General features: G+C 46.8%; 1 protein-coding gene across 1 annotated transcript in view; it reads right to left on the bottom strand.

Annotated features, from left to right (window-relative positions):
* LOC126253668 (transmembrane protein 132E) overlaps positions 1-16,316 on the bottom strand; it is a 415,203-nt gene that overhangs the window by 213,511 nt on the left and 185,376 nt on the right. Inside the window, exon 4 of the mRNA XM_049955226.1 lies at positions 3,705-4,042. Within this exon, the coding sequence (XP_049811183.1) occupies positions 3,705-4,042 (338 nt within the window). The remainder of the gene's footprint in view (positions 1-3,704; positions 4,043-16,316) is intronic.

Here is a 16,316-nt window from a genome sequence, read left to right as displayed (position 1 = left end):
ACTTTGGCCGTTGGAACAGCGACCTCTGACTCGCCTTTTGAGTAGCGAAGCTGCTAAAGTTGTGGAAATGCATACCTATCAAGCGTTTCCTTCGTAACAAGTCTCATCCGCGTATTGCCACAGCAATGAGGACGCCCCTGCTGCGTTTTCGATGGGAAGTGTCTGATCACGCACCATACAGCCTGGACTTCATCTCTGCTCACACGAACCGCTGGCAATGAAGACAACAATTTGGCACAGACAACGAGCTTCCTCCTCTACTTCTATATCAAAATTTATGGGCGTCCTATCACCCTCACACACACCCCCCTCTAGTACCTTGGCCTCACCCTTTACCGTCGCCTCTCCTGGTCTCCCCATCTCTGGACTATCCAAACCAAGGCACGCTCCCGACTCCGTCTCCTCACGCTCCTGGCCGCACATGGGGTCTGGACCCCTCCACCATCCTCCACACTTATAAATCCCTCATCTGCCCTATCCTCCGCTATGCCCATCCCGCCTGGATCTCCGCCCCTCCTACCTTTTACAAATCCCTTCAAATCGTGGAATGCTATGCACTTCGCCTCGCATCCACCACCCCTCCCCCATGCAGATCCTGTATGACCTCATTCCGTTCCTGCACCTCCTCCTTTTCCTCAAAGGGATATGGATCCTCTACACCTCCCACAAACTTGATGCCCCTCACCTGCTTGTCTCTTCCATCCTTTCCCACCCCCGTCCACTGCTGCGCCTGTATTCCCACGTCGCACCTGCTCTCCATCTCTCCACTCTCCATACCCTCGCCCAAGGTGGCTTGCGCCAACTCCCCCTCCCTAATGATGCCCTCATCCCCTCCATCTACCCCTCCTACCGACTTTGATCCTCCCTCTCCACCCTCTGTGTTTTTCCCAAGGGCACCCTCTCTCCCTTCTCTCCCTCCTTCCTCCCTCCTCTTCTCCCAGGGTTCCCCTACCCCACTACCTTCTCCCCCCCTCCCCTCTCCTCTGCCACTGGCATCTAAACCGTCCCGCTGTCCCTCCTCCCCTACCTTTTCCCCTCTGGCAGGTCCCCGGACTCGTACACGACCAGTGAACATTCGCGCGCCGGAGATCGTCGCCAGTGTTTATGTGTACCTTCGTGATAATGATTCAGTGTTTCGCCGTCTGTGCTCCATCGTTCACGTGTGTCATTTCTGTCGTCTATGTTCGTATACGAGTGCTGAACGTTTTTTAATTCACTACGCCTCTGAACGGCTACATGTCTTTGTGTGTCTACTGTCTTTTATCCACCGTTTTGTTTTGTTTATCTGTGTCTTCGTGTGTACTACTTGTAATACCTATGGCCGAAGAGCGGCGAAGTTTGCCGCTGCTGGCCTACCTGCACCAGGTATCAAAAAAACAATAGAGGAAAAAAAAACGAGCTGCCTATCATCGCAGAGAATTGATGGGAAACACAGGCGACTGCTCCTATGGCGAAGGAATTGGAAAGTTGGTATGACGCTACAACAAATGACTAAGTCGGAGCGGAAAATATGTAGATAAGTAACTGAAAGGGTTGGGAAAATTGCTGCAAGTAAAACATTTTTGATTGTTAGTGCAGTTTCGATTTCGTGACCGAATGGACCTTACTTTTCGAACAGCTCTTGTAGTCTATAGAAGCGAAGATGGAAAATGGAATTGTTTTCTGATAAAATCTTGGACGTGGTTCCCGAGATAAAAAAACAAAATGGGTCCTCATCTCCCCTCTCCCTCCTACTCTGAAACGAACCATGGAACCTCACCTGTCGGGTTGCACCGTCCGCGTAGTCGCGTGGAACCCCTGGCTAGGGATAGGCTGCACCCACACGCCTGCGCCGTCTGCAGATCGTACAAAACAAAGTACTCAAAATCATAAGCAATGTTCCACGATACAGACGCATCGCGGACCTTCACCGGGAATACCGACTTGAGACTCTCGCGGAGGTAATCCACAAACTCACCACAAAACTATACAGAAAACTCCAGACATTCGCAGAACCCGTTTATTCTGAATCTGGAGAACTACGACCACAATCATAGATGGAAACATAAAAGACCAAAAGACATAATTGTAAGGACCTAACACATATGGCCAAGTACACGCAAACACAACGGTACAGGTGAGCCCCTGTTAATCAGCCGCCATACTGGATATCCAGCTGGAACACACTTGCCGAATAACTGGCACCACGCAGGGATGCCGTAACCGTACACTACATGCGGACAAGCTCCACACACACCCCACACAGTGAGATGATCTATGGCCGATCTCCCACTAATATATAACGATCCTGATTGTTCCAGGAATACAGCGGCTGCAGCAACTGGGATAAATAGCCATCGCCTGCCACGGTAATGATGCATGATACCCATACTAACAAACCCAACCTTGCGTGAACTATCGCAGCTAGTAAACCACTACTGCTCTTACTACCCATCCCACTGTCGCAGAGGTTTTTTTTCCCACGGTACGAGCCTCGGCACTTTTTTTCCCTCTGCTCTTCAAATTACTACCGTCATTCGCGTTTCGTCCACTATCTGTCACCTGATGGACCGTGTTAATGCGTAGTCTTACCCAGACGCAAGGACAACATCACAGCCCAGCGTTCTGTGATCCACCTATTAGATAACTAACATTTTGACGGAGGTGACAGTAGAACTTTTGGTTTGGTCACCACGTTCGTGGAGCTGGGGAGGGGCAACATTTCTTTAAAAAAAAAAAAAAAAAAAAAAGAGGATCTTTGTCTAGTCTAGTGCCTGTTCACACAGGCAACAAAAGTATCGCCACTGCTAATGGCGAACTGCAGTTGCTTTGTAGTTGCATGTGTGAACTCCTAGTTTTCGGTGGCGCCATTTAAGAAGCGCAAATTTTGTCACGCCACAAAAAGTTGAACTTGGTTCTACTTTGTTGCGCCATTTTTCCTTCTCCACAATCGAATAACGTCATTCGATTGCTACCTCACGGCTGGATTCAAACATTTCTAGTGCCTATTCGTTCGCAGTAGTGCTTTTGTTTGTACGTTTGCTATTAATATGTCGAAAAAGTGGTCAACAGCGACAATTATGAGATTCTTAGAGGTGTATCGAGAACGAGAATGCCTTTGGAACCACAAAAGCGAATCATACAAATACAGAAATTTGAGAGACGCTGCATTAATTGAAATAGTAAACAGTATGCGTGAATATGTACCTGGAATTGATGTAGCTACAACAAAATTAAAAATTCGAAATGCTTGCATGAATGAACATAAAAAAGTACTGAAATCACTTGAGAGTGGTGCGTCTACAGACGCTATTTATAAACCCAGCCTTGCTTGGTTTGAAGCTGCAGATCGGTTCTTAAAACATGTAGTCGAGACAAGAGAGACGAGAAAGACTTTGGTAAGTAATATTTTACATTCCTTATGTTTCCAAAACATCTTATTTAGCAGTATGTACAGTCGTTTAATCAGCTGAGACAGGTGACGCCATTTTGCAAACTGCGCAATTACGAAGAATTTGTGGCGTCCTGTGTGAACGGTAGCTCACAGCGCCACTCCAGAATGACTTGACTTGTGGCGATACTTTCGTTGCGTGTGTGAACCCGGCTTAATGCAGAACTTTTTTTGGTCAGGAGAGCATTTCGAAACAAAAAAAAACTTTCATCAGGTATCGATATTAGGACTCGGCGATGAATCTGAATCAGTGTAGGGAGAAGGAGGCACTCACTTAACGACGAGCAGCGCGGCGGCGGGCTGCAGCAGGAAGAGCGGCGCGTGCAGGCGCGCCCGCGGGTAGAGCGGCGCGCGCGGTAGCAGCAGCGCCAGCAGGCCGTCCTCGGCGGGCGGCGGGCCGGGCGCGCGCAGCTCGCGGTACGCCGAGGCGGCCGGCGCCAGCAGCACCGTCCCCAGCGGCGCCACCGGCTGGATCTGCACGCGCGCCACGCAGCCCTCTCCGCGCGGCTCCAGCACCGAGTACGCCAGCTGCACGCGCCGCGGTGGCCACTTGGAGGGGCCGCCCCAGCCCGGCGGCGACAGCGGCGGCCACCACGTCGCCGGCACCGTCACCTGCGAGCCACAGCCGTGCACCGCTGCTCCGCTCTTCCTCGCATGCAGACAGACAATAGAAATACACTGCTGCCCATTAAAAGTGCAGTTCCCTCAATGTGACATGCGACAAACGTCAAACTGGTATATTTTTTGAAACTTCCTGGCAGATTAAAACGGTGTGCCGGACCGAGACTCGAACTCGGGACCATTGCCTTTCGCGGGCAAGTGCTCTCCCAACTGAGCTACCCAAGCACGACTCACGCCCCGTCCTCACAGCTTTAATTCCGCCAGTACCTCGTCTCCTACCTTCCAAAACTTCACAGAAGCTCTCCTGCGAACCTTGCAGAACTAGCACTCCTGGAAGAAAGGATCCGGCACACCGTTTTAATCTGCCAGGAAGTTTCATATCAGCGCACACTCCGCTGTAGAGTGAAAATTTCATTCTAGAAACGTCCCCCAGGCTGTGGCTAAGCCATGTCTCCGCAATATCCTTTCTTCCAGGAGTGCTAGTTCTGCAAGGTTCGCAGGAGAGCTTCTGTGAACTTTGGAACTTAGGAGACGAGGTACTGGCGGAATTAATGCTGTGAGGACGCGGCGTGAGGTGTGCTTGGGTAGCTCAGCTGGTAGAGCAGTTGCCCGCGAAAGGCAAAGGTCCCGAGTTCGAGTCTCGGTCCGGCACACCGTTTTCATCTGCCAGGAAGTTTCATATCAGAGCATACTCCGCTGTAGAGTGAAAATTTCATTCTGGTATTTTTTTTTCTTTTTTTCTTCTGGGTCCGTATCTCAGCCTGGAACAACAGAACTCTTATAGGCTGACTTTGTTGTCTGTCTGTCTGTCCGAATCTTCCAAACCTGAAACTTCGCCGCAGATTAAAACTGTGTGCCGGACCGAGACTCGAACTCGGGACCTTTGCCTTTCGCGGGCAAGTGCTCTACCATTTTTTTTTTTAATTAAAGGGGCGATCGCATAGTGACAATCACAAATTAAAAGGAACAGGGATTTTTTTATTTATTTATTTTCAATAAAGATCACTCTGTTAAAAGGAACATGTAGATAATTTCATGGTATAGTATGTGCATTACATATTTAGTGGTGAGAGAAGCGTGAGGTCCATTATCAGCTGTCAAATGTGCACACCGACTGCACCCGGCACATCCCAACTGCGTGGTGGGTCGAGGCAGACTGCCTGAAGATAGTTGGCAAAGGTTTTCCCATAGTGTGACCATCTATGAACCTCATTGTGGGCTTGCTGCAAGAAATACCAAAAGTCAAGACGCGACTTGGCAGCATCCCCATAGAGGTACGCGATCGTCCAACATTTGACCCAGATGATCGACTGTGATTTAGTCGCCGGAAAGTAGTCACTCTCCGAATGTAAGAAGGAAGAAGGTGTAATATGTTGCGGGGTCACACGGAGGTAGCAAGCTACCATCTGTCTTCCTAGGAGCCAGACGTCCTCCACCGCGATACAAGTTAAGCGGTGATGGTCGTCATCCACTTGGCGACATTTCGGGAAAACCAGCTGAACTACCCAAGCACAACTCACGCCCCCTCCTCACAGCTTTACTTCCGCTAGTACCTCGTCTCCAAACTTTACGGAAGCTCTCCTGCGAAACTAGCAGAACTAGCATTCCTGAAAGAAAGGATATTGCGGAGACATGGATTAGCCACAGCCTGTGGGATGTTTCCAGAATGAGATTTTCACTCTGCAGCGGAGTGTGCGCTGATATGAAACTTCTGGCAGAAGTACAGCTGTGAGGACGGGGCGTGAGTCGTGCTTGGGTAGCTCAGTTGGTAGAGCACTTGCCTGCGAAAGGCAAAGGTCCCGAGTTCGAGTATCGGTCCGGCACACACTTATAATCTGCCAGGAAGTTACATATCAGCGCACACTCCGCTGCAGAGTGAAAATCTCATTCTGGAAACATCTCCCAGGCTGTGACTAAGCCATGTCTCCGCAATATCCTTTCTTTCAGGAGTGCTAGTTCTGCTAGGTTCGCAGGAGAGCTTCTGTAAAGTTTGGAAGGTAGGAGACGACGTACTGGCAAAAGTAAAGCTGTGAGGACGAGGCGTGAGTCGTGCTTCGGTAGCTCAGTTGGTAGAGCACTTGCCTGCGATAGGCAGAGGTCCCGAGTTTGAGTATCGGTCCGGCACACAGTTTTAATCTGCCAGGAAGTTTCATATCAGCGCACACTCTGCTGCAGAGTGAAAATCTCATTCTCTTCCAAACCTTTTTTATCACGGACCCGTAGACGTATCAAGTTGAAATTTATGTCACGTATTAAGGTACACAGTCCTACGCGCCAGGTTATCCGAGGGCGCTAATGCGCTGTTTCCTGGAGTCGGGTAGGCGCGCCGGCCCAGGATCGAATCTGCCCGGCGGATTAACAACAAGCCTGGCCTGGATGAGATTTTTAGGCGGTTTTCCACATCCAACTAGGTGAATACCGGACTGGTCCTCACGAACCGCGTCAGTTACACCCCTCGCAGACATTCGAAAACGTTCGCACTGTTTCATGACTTACACCAGACGCAGACAGCTGGGGTACGCTAATTCCATCCCGGGGGTACGGGGTGGCAACAGGAAGAGCATCCGGGCAGCCTCTGACACTAACACCGCCAATTCCCGTTGCAGTAGGACAAAGGCCCAAACAAACGATGATTAAGGTATACAGTCCCTTGGAGAAATAAAAGAGTGTAGTTTCTAAGCCAATATGACAGATATTTTGATATTCGTGAGCTCATAGATCAAAGCCTAGAGGGCACTTCCTTTTCACCCAGTGAAATTTGGTAAGAAGCAAGGTTTCATACTGCAATCAAAAGAAAATATCCGAAAATCTTGAATTTGTAATTATAGCACACGAAAAAATTTGTTTCTATGTGTTATGTGACTGCCTGTCCATCCATCCGTCTGTTAAGATCCATTATTCTCAGGAATGGCTAGTCGTATCAAATTGAAATTTACATCACATACTGAAATATTTGGCCCCTCGGTGGCATAATCAACGTTAGCTTCTAAGGCAATGTAATCAAAATATTCGGCGATTTGTGTCACATATTTTGATACTCGCAAATTCCCCATCAAAGCATACATGGTACTTCCTGTTGATCTAGAATAGTGGAATTTGGTAAGGACCAAGGTTTCACAGAGCAAGTAAAGGTAAAAATCCGAAATACTGAATTTGTAGTCACACTACACGAAAAAAAATATTTTGTCACTTGTTATCCCACTGTGTCTCTATCCTCCGTCTATTAAGACCACGTTTGCTCAGGAACGATTATACGTATCAAATTGAAATTTATATTGCATATTGAGGTCCATTGTCCTTTATAGATATAAAAATTTTAAGGTTCTAAGTCAATGCAGTCGAAAGATACGGGCCTTTACGTCACATATTTTGATACTACAAATGCTCTCGTGAAACCTGCAGGCTACTTCCCCGTGAAGTACAATCATGAAATTTGGCAAGAGGGAACGTTTCACAGTACAAGCAAAGGAAAAAAAATCACAAACCTGTTAATTTGTAATCATATCACATGTAGAGAATTTGCTTTTTTTATTTATTATCCGACTTCGAACTTGAAATTAGAACACTCTCGAAAGTCTTGGAATCCCAGTATTTGGCTTTAGCGTTGTAAGACTACAGTAGACTGTCGTAAGTAAGCGTAGATTGCGGTGCTTTTCCTAGTAGCTTCGATAAGATCGCAACTGCGTTGTCTGTACGTTAGGTGTGTTGTGTATCTATTGTGCGTCACCCCATTTCGATCGATTTGCTTCAGTATACAATCAGTGTCTTATTAGATTCCCCTAGAAACGGGAAGCCGTGATCTGTCTGGAAACTGAGTGAGGATATGTAAAGGGCCTAGTATCCTACGGAACATTTTTGTTCTTCATAGTTATCCTTCCATCTGTTACTAAAAATAAGTAGTATTTATAGCAACCTTGAAACTGTCAATGTTTAGTTCATGTGTTATTCTCAAATTATTGATGAATAACGTGAAAGAGGAACGTTGTAGTAAAATCACTCAATACATGTTTATCATATAGTATTAGAAACCGAAGTTTCCTCAAGTAAATGGTGAAATTAAGAAAACGCAAAACAAAAACATATCAAACCTCATTTCATTAGTTCTTTAAGATTATGTAAGACATGTTTCTGTTATTCATAAACAACTTTCGCACTTATCAATAATAACAGGAAACTCTTTCCTTTGATCATGACGAAAAACGTTCTTTTGAGTACAAAACAACAGTAATTAATAGATTTTTTTAATGTTTGTGTACGTAAACTGTACTTGCATCAAAAGTAGTTGCTTTAGTTACATAAAATCACAGAAGTCACACGAGCAACTAATTTTTATTACTTATAAAATGCAATTTACATTTTGTAACGTTATAAACTACCAATGGACTAACACTGGGCGATGTGCAGCTCTAATCATGTGTGAAATAAAAAAACAAGAAGCTCCCATTTTCTCTTTCACACATTCATTTATGTTCCCTACTAATGCTTCCAGAACTACCTGTAATCCTACCTTTTATCACGTTTTATGTACTGCCCAAATCTTCCGAACCATTTGGGAAAAGCGCAACTCTACTCTTGAGCGATTTAGCGAAATGACGGGAAACGTAACTGTGGGTGGGCGGACGTGAATCTGAACCGTCGTCCTCCCGAATGCGAGTGCATTGTGCTAACCACTGCACCAACTAGTTCGGCGTGTTACAGTTTTAGAGGGGTTTTTACCACTTAATTGTTGCCAACTGCTTTGTCTCTTTGAAAACCCCCGTTCTTGTTAGAACATCAGACGAACTTCGTGCGTGCCCAGTGCTAGGATGGGTAACCGCCTGCGTAAACCACATGCTGTTGGCTATAGGATAGCTGGTGGCGTAAAGTTCCTGATCACCAGATTTTGCGCCAATGTTTTGGATTAAATTCCAAACCTCTCACCAGTTTCTCTTAGAGTGTTGGCACGTGACACCGTTAATGGTGATTCCTCTGTCGGATGGCCCCCTTGGAGCTGTCCGAGAGTGGTAGACTAAACGCCGGTATCGGCTTTCACAAAATGGTTCAAATGGCTCTGAGCACTATCAGAGGTCATCAGACTCCTACAACGTATCGGCTTTAACGCTTCCCCTTTTCGCATCACCAGTCAACTCAAACAAGACCGTACAAAAATGGTTCAAATGGCTCTGAGCACTATGGGACTCAACTGCTGTGGTCATCAGTCCCCTAGAACTTAGAACTACTTAAACCTAACTAACCTAAGGACATCACACACATCCATGCACGAGGCAGGATTCGAACCTGCGAGCGTAGCAGTCGCACGGTTCCGGAATGCGCGCCTAGAACCGCGAGACCACCGGCTAGACCGTACACTACACTCACTCATTCCTGTCACCTCCACTTATCAGGGACGTTTAAACACGCAACTCTCACGCTTTACGAGGGAAAGGTGCCATTTTGCACGAAGGATAGAAAAATCTTTTCAATCAGGCTCCCAGCCGGCAGTGCCATACAGCTTTAGAAGTTATTTGTTTGCTGCTCCACATTTCAGTCAAGTCTTCCCGCACCCTCTATCCTGAGTTTCAGCGTGCATTTTTCATGTGGACTCTGGACATTTTATATGTATGCCACCTTTCTGACTCTGCTCTTCCTACATTTTCAAGCTGTAACATGAATCTTCTGCGACTTTTGACGAATAGGTTTTTCACCTAGTGTTTGACTTCGCCGACAAGATATTTCTCTTGAAATTCCTGGTGTTCTAGCCCAGCTTGGGACTCCTAGCTTCAGTTTTCTTTTTCTTTTATCTTTTTTTTTATTCTCCCTCTCTCTAGTGGCTGCAGCTTTCGGATGACGGATGCGCAATTTTCGTGCCTGGTTGAGATCTTTACTTGTGAGAAAAGGCATGAAGGCTCTCATCATCTACGTGGTGTTTAGTTTTCGTTCCTGGACATAGGCGTATATGGAAACCTCTTGCACAACATGACTGCTAGGTATTTTACAGCGTTGGACTCATGAAGTTTCTTAAGTGCTTGGATATGCAAATGATTGTCATTTCTGGGAAGTCACACAGATTAGGTAGGACAAATGCCATTTACATGCTATGTTCAGAAATGGAAATGGAAATGTCGTGTGGCTAGGGCCTCCCGTCGCGTAGACCGTTCGCATGATCGTTGATTACAAGCGGTGAGATACCCCTTGGAAGTTCGGCTGTACCGCAACACATTCAGCCTGCCGGCGAGTGTCACGCCACAACTCAAATTCAAATGGCTCGAATGGCTCCAAACACTACGGGACTTATCATCGGAGGTTATCAGTCACCTAAACTTAAACCTAACTAACCTAAGGACATCACACACATCCATGCCCGAGGCAGGATTCGAACCTGCGACCGTAGCAGCAGCGTGCTTCCGGACTGAAGCGCCTATAACCGTTCGGCCACAACGACCGGCTCACCACAACTCAACCGACGGTAACAAACACTAGAGGCTCCGTGAGTCTACTGTCGGTAAATATAAGCTTATTTACCGGCAGACTTACGGAAATCTCTGCACGATATAGAGGCGCCAACGTCGCGCCAGGGAGTGCCACAATCATGGAAGTATTTTCCTGCACAGATCGCGAGCCGCCTGGAAAGCGATCGTGTAATATTCCGCCAGGGGTGCATAGAAGTGGCAGCCCAACGCATGGTCATAGTGAATGTTTTCGCCGAGCTCCCGTCCTGGACATCAGCTGTCTGCAAAAGCAGTCAGCACCGCCGATAACAGCCTGCAACAGGCTACCGAGTCACCTCGCTGTAGCCACGAGCGGTCGCCGCCTGCCACCGACCACAGTCTCATGGATACAACTCCGTATGCTCCATGTTCTGCTACGCCGTCATCGTGCAGCCGTCGTTCACCCGCCGACCACGGCCTCGCTTGACGCCGTATATAGGGATTCTGCAAGCCACCGTACAGTGCGTGGCGGAGGGTACCCTGTACCAATACCTGCCATTTCCCTTCCACTCGCAAATAGAGGGAAAAACTACTGTCTATATGCCTCCGCATGAGCCTTAATTTCTCGTATCTTATCTTCGCGGTCGTTACGAGCAATGTATCTTGTCGGCAGTAGAATTGTTCGGCAGTCAGCTTCAGATTGCGGTCTCTAAATTTTCTCAACAGCTTTTCTCGAAAACGACGCCTTCCCTCCAGGAAGTCCCATTTGAGTTCCCGTAGCACCTCCGTAACACTTACGTGTCGTTCGAACCTACCGATAACAAATCTAGCAGCCCGTCTTTGAATTGCTTCGATGTCTTCCTTCAATCCGACCTGGAACGGGCCCCGAACACTCGAGCAGTACTCAAGAATAGGTCGCACCAGCGTCCTATATGCGGCCTCCTTTACAGCTGAACCACTCTTTCCTAAAATTCTCCCAGTAAACCGAAGTCGATCATTCGCCTTCTCTACCATAGACATCACATGCTCGTTCCACCTCATGTAGCTTTGCAAAGTTACGTCAGATATTTAAATAAATTGACTGTGTCAACCAGCACACTAGTAATACTGTATCCGAACGTTACAGGTTTGATCTACCTACTCATCCGCATTAAATTACATTTTTCCACATTTAGGGCTAGCTGCCATTTATTACACCAACTGGAAATTTTGTCTGTCGTCGCGTGTTTCCTACAGTCTCTCAACTCCGACACATCGTACATCACGGCATCATCAGCAAACAACCGCAGATTACTGCCCGCACTATCCGCCAAATCATTTATGTATATAGAGAACAACAGCTGACCCATAACACTTCCCAGGGGCACTCCTGACGATATCCTTGTCTCTGATGAACATTTTCCGTCGAGGGTAACATACTGCGTCCTATTCCTTTAGAAGTCTCCGAGCTGCTCACATATTTGTGAACTTATCCATTTGCTAGTACCTTCATTAACAGTCTGCAATGGGGCACCAAATGATTTCCAGAAATCTAGAAATATGGAGTCTACCTGTTGCCCTTCTTCCATAGTTCTCAGTGTATCATCTGAGAAAAGGGCAAGCTGAGTTTCGTACAAGTAATGTTTTCTAAAACCATGCTGATTCGTTTACATTAGCTTCTCAGTCTCAAGAAGGTTTATTATATTCGAACTGAGTATGTTCAAGGATTCTGCAACAAACAGAAGTTACGGATATTGGTCTGTAATTTTGTGGGTCCGTTCTTTCACCCTTCTTATATACCGGAGTCTCCTGCGCTATTTTCCAGTCGCTTGGGACTTTGTGCTGGGCGGCAGATTCACGATAAATGCAAGCTAGGTAGGGGACCAATGTCGTTGAGTACTCTCTGTAAAATCTAACTTGGATTCCATCCGGACCTGGTGATGTATTTTCTTTCCAATCTTTCAGTTGTTTCTCTACGCCAGGTATGCTTTCTACTATGTCGTCCATATGGGAGTCTGTCCGATGGTCAAATGACGGTATGTTTGTACGGTTCTCCTGTGTGAACGATTTCTTGAATGTGAAATTTAAAACTTCGGCTTTCGCTTTGCTATCTTCAACTGCCATACCAGATTGGCCAACAAGGGACTGAATGGAAGCCTTAGAAGCGCTTAGCGATTTTATGTAGGACCAGACTCTTTGACTCCCTCGGTCGTTAACAGATCCAGCCATTGCTTACCACTGACTGACGTCTCTTGGGACTCGTCATTTACAGACGCTGTGAGAAGTTTCCTGTACCAGTGATCAAACATAGGCTTCCTATTGGTGGATACAGTGTTAGCCTTATTTCTCGTCCTCAAGCAGTGACTTTTATTTTCTTGTTACTCCTGCACCATATTCAGTGACATAAAAAACATTATCTAATGCTACTGGTGGCTTATCAATAAGTGTGTTGTTACCGTTGCGCTCACGGGCCTAAAGCAAACTTATATTAGCGTGGTTAATAAGCGTTGCTTCATCGGTAAAGAGCACAAGCTGGAAAAACGTACGGCTGTCTCTCAGTTGCTGAAGGGCAAAGCGAGAAAATTCTGTATGACTTTCGAAATCACAGTAGAGTGCCTGATGTGGTGACAGATGATAGGGATGGAATTTCTGCCGATGCAGAATGCGAATGACACTCATCTGGTTGACTCCACATTCCTTGGTAATATGTCTCGTACCAGTGTACGGATTCATTAGCGTCGTAGCCAAAACAGCTCCTTCGTGTTCTCTGTCAGTTGCAGCCTTCTTACTTGTCCTCTTTTTGACGTTCAAGCAACCTGTCGGACATTGGCCATCGGGACGGACAGCCCTGTATCGCTGTACTCTTTTTACGGCGTTTCTTTTCCATTAAACATATAAAAGTAGTATATCCAACTTCTCCTCATTGGTGTACATGTCTGCACGCAACGAATGTTAAAGCAGAAATGAGCGGCCTGCAGTGCAGAAAAGTAAACAGGCAAATGTACTGACTTCTGACACAGCATAGCACGAGAGCTCTCCTTGGCAGTGTTTGCATCGCTAATGCTGATTCCTGCCGCCGTGCTCTGAAAGTCTAGGACATTTCTCGAGTTCTTTTACGACGAGTTTCAACGTCAACATTGACAAACGCTGTGTCACTCTAATTGTCTTCTCAAAAGCAATCGACTGCAGCTACAAAACGTATACGGTTCCTTAAAAGAACGAACTTGCTTCAATATCTCCGTTGATAACATCGCTGAAAAAGTTACCAAATAGCAAATACGTTCCCCTCGATGCTGAAAACCGTGTTTCGATATGTGTAACCGTTCCAAAATGAAATGGGTGTTACGTCTTTCGTGACTCACCTTGTATAAGGGGCCATCAGAAAGTTTCCGTTTGATGGCTTTGCTAAGGCGTACATGCAGCGTAGAGCGACTAAGGTGTCGGTACATAAGCATCAACATGTGGGCAAGGGATTAGTGTGGGATTCATATCTTTCCGACGTGCGTATAGTAAAGAATGGCCGGCCGCTGTGGCCGAGCGGTTCCAGGCGCTTCTGTCTGGAACCGCGTGACCGCTACGGTCGCAGGTTCGAATCCTGCCTCAGGCATGGATGTGTGTGATGTCCTTAGGTTAGTTACGTTTAAGTAGTTCTAAGTTCTAGGGGACTGATGACCTCAGATGTTAAGTCCCATTGTGCTCAGAGCCATTTGAAACATTTTTGAGTAAATAAGGAAACAACTAAGTCGACGTTATCAACAAATGCGTCCAAACAGGACCAACATGACGTTATTCATTTCTGGCCACCGAAGGACAAACATCACTAGATATTCATCGGAGAATGAATAATGTGTGTGAGGCACAATGTCTGTTGAAGACTACCGTTGTGAAATGGTGCAGCAAGTTTCGTACTGATCGCGATTCGACACAAGACGCCGAAGGACTGGTAGAGAAACCCAGCTGGGAGACAGTCGAGCACCCACCCTACAGTTCTGTCCGCTCCCCACGCGATTATCATTCCTGCAGTCCCTTATGAAAGACCTTGAAGGGTCAACGATTCCTGTCGGTCGAGGATGTGCAGCAGGCAGTTACGGACCTCTTCACGCAGCAGGGCACGGCATTTTACCAAAGGCTTATCTTCAGTCTGGTGTATCGTGGGGTGATTGGGTCAATGGTTCAAAATGGTTCAAATGGCTCTGAGCACTATGGGACTTAACATCTGAGGTCATCATTCCCCTACAACTTAGAACTACTTAAACCTAACTAACCTAAGGACATCACACACATCCATCCCCGAGGCAGGATTCGAACCTGCGACCGTAGCGGTCGCGCGGCTCCAGACTGTAACGCCTAGAACCGCTCGGCCACTCCAGCCGGCGATTGGGTCAATGCTCACCGTCAATTCGTCCCGTTGGTGTACTAATTCTGTACTGCACGACCTTCAAATTGAAACTTTTTGATATCACTTATATAATCGATTTGTTTCAAGTGGGTATGCTCCGCGCCCAATGTGCCAAGCGCCTTAGAGAATAGGCATATCGTTCGCTCAGCCGTGCGGGATCAAACAGACGGATCACGTAATTTGAGTCTGGCTGTTTGCAGCAATACAAGTAACAATACGGACAATTCTACGACGTCTTGGATACATCTCCCTATCAGCACCACCACCATTGATGCCGCTTTTCCTGTCGCGGCAGCACAGAAGCCGCGCCGACCGCTGTTCGTCCAACGACAACACAGGACTCAGTAGTGGCATCATATCACCCTTTCAGACGAATTCCAGTCCTCCGTATAACACGATTTATCCGTGTGTGGAGGCTTCGAGGAGATGGATCACCACCAACCTCAAAGGGCTCAGCGCCTGGTGTGACGATGGTTGCTGCCATTGGGTACACAACACGACTGCCTTTGGTTAGCATAGTAATCTGATCTGTAGGAGTTACGTTGCTGGACCTGACCGATGGCTGGATAGTTAGTTGTGTGTGAGCACATGTAGACGGCTTAGTATCATGTTTGTACACTGTATTTCATTTATGTCTGACATGCAGATATCCGGTGAAGTTCGCGACCCATGTAACACCATTTACAGTACTAATAAAAAGATGATGTAATATTATAAGGCATAAGATACGAAGATTACAACATAGCCTTGCCGAAACTAAACTGATTACCTGTATGTAATCGGTTCTTCACTAGTGTACTTGTTCGAAAGTTTCTTCAAAGTCCATAATGATACAGTGTCAGGAATATATAAGGCTGCGTCCTATTTTCGAGGGGTCCCTGGCCTTATCTTTTAACAAGATAACGCAAGATCGCATGTAGCTCGTGTTGCCTGACCTGTCCCATTACAAAGGGTGTTCGACCGTTGGTCAGGTCAGTAAGTTCTCCGCGTTATTCGCGTACTAAAAAGATCAGGTTTTGAGTTGCCGAGAGACTGGGACGCCATCCCTTCGTCAGCCACTACGACTGATGAACTCTAGCATAGAGTGAAGAGCAGGGAATTAGGTGCTCGCATCTGTCACTCAAATTCATTTCTATTCGGTGTCCAGCAGGGTTACAGCCATTGTGCTGTCAATGCGGCAAGCTGGGTACCCAAATTAGCATCCTTTGCACCCACAAGACACATACAAATTTAATCATGTATTCTTCCTACTAACTGTTTATATGGATTAAGGAATATTTTCCTTCCAGGATAAATTTTTCAATCTGCAGCGGAGTGTGAGCTGATATGAAACTTCCTCGCAAATTAAAACTGTGTGCCGGACTGAGACTCGAACTCGGGACGTTTGCCCTTCGCGGGCATGTTCTCTACCCACTGAGCTACCCAAGCACGAACCACGACCCCTCCTCACAGCTTTAGATCCGCCAGTACCTCCTCTCAT

The sequence above is a fragment of the Schistocerca nitens genome, chromosome 1, assembly GCF_023898315.1.
Source record: "Schistocerca nitens isolate TAMUIC-IGC-003100 chromosome 1, iqSchNite1.1, whole genome shotgun sequence".
NCBI lineage: Eukaryota > Metazoa > Arthropoda > Insecta > Orthoptera > Acrididae > Schistocerca > Schistocerca nitens.
Note: the sequence above shows the minus strand (reverse complement) of the source record. Positions and strands in the feature narration are given on the sequence as shown.